Source organism: Denticeps clupeoides, unplaced genomic scaffold (assembly GCF_900700375.1).
Source record: "Denticeps clupeoides unplaced genomic scaffold, fDenClu1.1, whole genome shotgun sequence".
NCBI classification, from domain to species: domain Eukaryota; kingdom Metazoa; phylum Chordata; class Actinopteri; order Clupeiformes; family Denticipitidae; genus Denticeps; species Denticeps clupeoides.
Genome location: NW_021629795.1, coordinates 87,189 through 93,475, shown reverse-complemented (window position 1 = coordinate 93,475; position 6,287 = coordinate 87,189). Strand labels below are relative to the sequence as shown.

General features: G+C 41.8%; 1 protein-coding gene across 1 annotated transcript; it reads left to right on the top strand.

Annotated features, from left to right (window-relative positions):
- Positions 1–271: 271 nt before the first annotated feature.
- LOC114774339 (B-cell differentiation antigen CD72-like) lies at positions 272–6,007 on the top strand (the record flags this gene model as incomplete). Its single annotated transcript, XM_028966263.1, has 10 exons — positions 272–334; positions 447–497; positions 588–740; positions 1,079–1,138; positions 1,255–1,350; positions 2,037–2,120; positions 2,986–3,048; positions 3,136–3,171; positions 3,246–3,394; positions 6,002–6,007. Coding segments are annotated over 10 exons (761 nt in total), but the record flags the coding sequence as incomplete, so codon positions are not given.
- Positions 6,008–6,287: the final 280 nt, after the last annotated feature.

Here is a 6,287-nt window from a genome sequence, read left to right as displayed (position 1 = left end):
CACCACTTAGTCCCACTGTAGCCTCAACTTCCTCTACTCTGGTGACCACAGTGGAGTCTTCTGGTGTCGGTAGAGGTTAACGTGGCCTTCAGATGTTTCCTCAGACTACACTTAGCTGTATGTCCACTATATGTCCACGGTATGTCCACCATATGTCCACTGTATGTGGGTTCTGCATATTCTTTAATTGTTTAGTTTCACACGAAGCTGGAACTTCCTCAGCACGTTTCCATTTGTTCTGAGCTTCATTTTTTTGTCTCTTCACCACCAGCTGCAGACAATGATGACATGACATACTCTGAAGTCAACATCCAATCACAGGGCAGACCTTATGGTGTGTCAGAAAAACTCAGATACGATAAGACACATCAGAGAAAAGACAATAACAGCTACTGTAGACTGAGATGCCTTCAGAAATTTGACAGTTCCACCTTTCTTTAACGCAGAAGCTGAAGGAAGAGATGTCATCTATTCAGTCATTAACCAGCACCCTCAGAGTATGTTGTGGTAAAAAATGAAATAAATCTTCACATATACGTGTGAAGAGTCGTCACCTTCACCTTCTTTGTATGTCTTTGTCTGGTTAGATGATCCAGGTGGATCTGTGCTGGTCAAGTTGGCTGATGCCTCACCACAGACCAAGTCACGCTGGCCAGTCCTGTCAAAACCCTGTCTGACCGTGTTGCTGACCTGTATCTGTGTTCTTCTGCTGATAATAACCTGTACCATGGGAGGACTATGTGAGTACAGTATGATGATGTGTCCCACATAACCTCTGGAACTAAATACAAAACCAGTAGTTTTCTTGTCCAGTTCCATGTCTGATCCAACAGCTGGGCTAAGCTCCACTGGGTGGGTCCGTCTTGGGAGGTGTGGTGGTAGCCTAGTGGATAACACACTTGCCTATGAACCAGAAGACCTAAGTTTAAATCCCACTTACTACCATTGTGTCCCTGAACAGGACACTTAACCCTGAGTTGCTCCAAATGTCTACACATAGTCTAGAGTCTAGAACATGTAGGCAAACACTCATTCTGAGGCTGTAATTGTAGTGATGATGGTGATGATTTGTCATCAGATGCTGTGATGAAAAAGAGCCACGCAGATGAGAAAGAAAGGCTGATATCGGATGGTAGAGGTGAGTAGAGGATCTGATTGAAAGGTCAGACCATCAGTGTAAACCAGTCCTGGTCCAGGGAAGCCACCAGGTTTGGAGACTGGGTTGGCCCAGTAACTGCGTTTTTATTTCACAAGAGTCAAAGAAAAACCTTGAAAAGGCTTCTGCAAACTACAAGTCTCTGGAATCCAGACTCAACATCACCCTGCAGGGGCTTAATGGCAATCTGTCAGGTCAGTGGGAAGTGTGTGTTGAGTTTAGTAGAACTTCTCCCATGTGGGCCCATATGGGTTGTATGTGTGGTCTGTCCAACTGATGGGCTTTAGGTGATCTACATGGGCCTTGTAGACACAACTGTTCCACCAAGAGGTTTCCAGCAGTGTATAGATCAGTTTTAGAAAAAGTAATGAAATAATTGTACAAAAGTTACACACCTTTCTTGTGCTCGTTTTAGTCAGATTTATTAATTATGCTGAACCCATAAGGGGAGCAAGAGTCGTCGTCCCTGATTTACCCACCGTCATGAAAAAGACCAACATGGACCTCACTGGCTTTTCTCTTCTGCTAGTACGTGTGTTGGTGGCTTTATTCTACTTGCAGAACTTAAGAGGCTGAGCCAGTTTTGCTGCTTCTTCTCTTATTTCTTCTTGGAGTTTGAATTAGAGGCAGTAAGGAGTTCGGTTCTAAACTGATAAACCTGCTTGAACCCTTAAAGCAGAAAAGTCAGTGAGGGCCATGTTGGTCCAAGTGTTTTTCATGACTGTAGGTCCCCATCAGAGCTTGCCCACATGGGGCCACCATGGAACCTGCAGACAAACTTGACTTGGACCCAGCTGGGCAGACCACACCAGCCCATATACGACCCGTTCGGGCCCCACGTGAACGTTATCTCTGGATAACATCAGTTTCATATGAACAGAGTGTCATCGAACCCTGACGGAGCAGAAGGAAACCATCAGCCTCATCTCCAAAGAAAAACAGGACCTGCAAAGTAATTTGTCAGGTCAGCTGCTTTTCTCTATCGGTGTCCATGTTAAAAAGTCTATTTTATATGTTGTTTTTTTATATTCTCCTCAACAGAATCTAAAGAGGAGTTGGTCACATGATCTTCTGTTCTGAAACTGCAGAATAGCATGGACATTAAGAATCAAACTATTTCCCAGCAAAACATGTTAAACAAGTAATGAAACAGGATAAATAGTATTAATGCATTTAATATTAGTTCTAATATGTGATGGTGTGTCAAAGTGTTTATTTTGTGCATCATTGGTGGCAGAAGATCGTCTTTTATGAAGGACAGAAAACAACATAATTCATCCACTAAATGCATTCAGTCATTGACAAAAAAACGATGTGAATTTAGTCAAAAGCAGAAATATTTTTAACACAGTAAAGTTAACAACAAAGACACGTTCAGTGTAAAGTCTGTAAAAGTGACACTAATTAGTGTTAAATGACCGTGACTCCGCCCCTTCCCAGGTAACACGCCCATATGGGTGGTACACAGGTACCAGACAGGTGGTCCATATCAGCCCCATCTTCTTATGAACCCCAGAACCCAGATGGGGAGCAAGAGTCGCCCCTGATTTACCCGCCATCATGAAGAAGACTCGGTCCAACATGGACCTCGCCGCCTTTTCTGCTTTTACGTTAAAGTAGATTCTTGGTGCTTCTGGAGTTGGACATGAAGTCATTTTTATCTTTAAGTGCTTGTTGTGCATAATTGACCATTGTTATTAAAATGCTGCTGAAACTGGGATTTAGTTGCAGAGACTGAGGCCTGGACCAGTAATGAACTGGTCTGGAATAAGACTGGACAGAAGACAAATGGTCACTCTGACTCTTCACCCCCATCTTCTCTTTATCAGATATCCAGCAGGAGAAGCTTAGAAGCAAAAAATTACTGAAGAGCATAGAAATGTTTAAAAAAGGTGAATAAATGTTAATTTGTTAAATATTTTATAATAATTATGAACACATTATACACACTTCAAACTATCTGAATTGTCCTGCTTTAGATTCCAACAGGCCACGTTCAGACAGTGTTGTGGAAGGTGAGTAAATGTAGTTTTATTCAGTGTTTAGTTCTCATGGTGAAGTGGTGATGTGGTCACTCTGCTGAATACAGGTCTTCAGAAAGGTTGTCTTCTTGGTTGGGTGTTCTTCAAGGAAAAGTGCTACTACGTCTCCACTGATACGAAGAATTGGGAAAACAGTCGGGTCGACTGTGAGGAGATGGGAGGACATCTGCTCAACCTAGATAATAAAGATAAGCTGGTAAGATGGAGAAGTTCACTGTCTGGCTATTTATTGATTGTCATTTTCTGCTCTGAATCCAGAAAACTGGAGTTTCTATCAAACGTTCTTACCTTCATGTAACTTCAGTGGTGGAACATTCACAATAATGGTTCAAAAAAGGAAAAAGCCACACCAGAATTTAACAGAGGCGGGTGGGTAATCCAGGTCCAAAAAGTAAAAATCCTCACGGTGGTTCTTGTCGATCGTCCTGTCCTTTGTGTTCAATTTAAGGAACAAGTTCTTGTGAGAATTTTGATACAGATTGAGAGAATAATAAATCTCAGATCCATTCAGGTACTTTTTTTATGGCAGAACTACAAGATGAAGAAAAAAAACAGACATTTCAGCTTCTCGCCAGAACATGTTCCTGAAAGTAAAAGTGAAGTGATTGTCACTTGTAATACACAGCAGCACAGCACACGGTGCACACAGTGAAATTTGTCCTCTGCATTTATCCCATCACCCTGAGTGAGCAGTGGGCAGCCATGACAGGCGCCCGGGGAGCAGTGTGTGGGGACGGTGCTTTGCTCAGTGGCACCTCAGTGGCACCTTGGCAGATCGGGATTCGAACCGGCAACCTCCTGATTACAGGGTATGCTTAACCGTTAGTCCACCACTGCCCCATAATGTCTAGTAAACAGAACAGAAGAACCAACACACAAGTTTAATATTAAAAGACAAAATCCAGGTCCTTCTTGGTCCAAGTGTTTTTCATGGCGGTTGGTAAATCAGGGGCGACTGTTGCTGGGTTCCGTTTTAAATATTAATTCGGTTTAAAACTAACACAAGAAATGTGTGTAATTTTGTAAATTGATTTAATGAAATTTATGTCAAATTTCTATTTCATTTCTAACCCTGAACTACACACTGCTGGAAACCTCTTAATACAACAGTTCTACATACAAGGTTGGTAATAAAACCTGGTGAGGATCTTTACTTTCCGGACCTGGATTACCCGCCTCTGCACAGCTACAGATAGAAATATCTTACCTGGAATGGAATTAAAACGGCAGCGTCTTAAGAGGGTCTAGAAGATGTGGACCTTCTTTTCACGTCTGATCTGATCCCATGGTCCTCCTCACACTTCAGCAGGACCATGGTGGTGCTTCAAGGCTCTGGTGGAACATCACCATGATGCTGTGTCTAATAATGTGTCCCATGGGCTGATCTCGTGTTTACAGAATTCAGTTAATCAAGTTGTACATTAAAATATGAGCAGAGAACGTACTGAATTATTCATTTTCAAATATTTACTTCAACACTCATCTCTTTTCAGAATTTCTTTACAAAATACAATATTTATTATGACCAATATTACTGGATTGGAAATGTGACTAAATATTTCGATGGGAGGTAAATAATTTGTATTTATTTGGATTTCTTATGACTACTTTTAATTTGTGATACCACCGTATATTACAGAGTAACAAGAGAAATTATTTCACTTTATTTCAGAAACTGGAGAAGTCTGGAGAGTTCAGTACAGTCCTGTGTTGCCGTGAATTATCAATATTATCAACCACGGTATTATCATGACTGTAACTCTGAATTGAGGCGAGTTTGTGAATCCAGTCCAGTAAAGTAACACGCTGCTCGTATTCAACATACAGGAAGTGAAGAACATGCCGGGTGACTGTAGAACAATCGTTAGAACGTCTCTGGCGTTTATTCATCATCCGCTAGCAGCAGCATACAAATGCATCAAGAACTGTATTTTTACTGATGTTAATGCATGTTTTTTATATCGGTTTCATAGTTTTATGTTCATATTGTTTTATTCTAATTCATATTACATGGTTTTGGTGAAATATATGCACACACACTTTAATAAAATACTTTTTAAAATGAAGGATGTGTGTTTTCATTATTGACAGGACTTTATTATATTCGTACCACTTTCTTTACGTGGCCACCAGCTTCAGGTGGTTGATACCGGGACCCACATGGGCACTGAGGGTGCAGCGGGTCTAACAGCAAATATTAATAAATACCAGACCAGAATGTAAAATCCTGCAGCTTTACACGAACCAGCACCTGCCCTCCACATGAAGAAGTGAAGGTGACGTCATTGTGAGACCCTGCAGCACAGCACACGGTGAAATGTGTCCTCTGTATTTAACCATCACCCTTGGTGAGCAGTGACCATGACAGGCGCCTGGGGACCAGTGTGTGGGGACGGACCTTCATCAAGGGACATTGAACGTCCTTTACTGTTTAGGAGAAGAACATTTTACCACAGGACAAGTGGCATGCATGTCCCAATAAAGAGATATTAATAATGACTGATAAATACGTGTATTCTGTACTAAATCTGATTAATAAGTTGTAAAGTAGCGTGGAAAATAAAACTAATCACTGATGTACATTCTATTTCCCAATAACACAATTTAAAGCCACAGTCCCCCTGGAGACACTCAGGGTTAAGTGTCCTGCTCAGGGACACGATGGTAGTAAGTGGGGTCTGAACCTGGGTCTTCTGGTACGTAGGCGAGTGTGTTACCCACCTGGCTACCACCACCCTGAACATGAGTGTTCACTCGTGTACTTGGCCAATATACGGGATTCTGATTCTGTTTCCCTGTTCAGCTCTAGTTGACTTGATCTGACTTTGATAAGCGCTGCACATCTCAGTAAAAACAGGTCTTCTGATGGAATGAGCTTTTATTTAATGATTATTAATGATCTGTTACTTTGCCTGTTCTGAAGGTAACAGTAGCAGGTTGACTCCTCCCTCCCTCTGTGTTTAACCTCGGTCCAGACAGTAAGCGTGTACGGAGTGTCTGGTTTCAGCTCTGTGAGTTCTGTCCTGGATGAATCTGTAGAGATGGACTCTGTTTTACTCCCTTTACTCCAGTAAGAGATCAGGAACCTG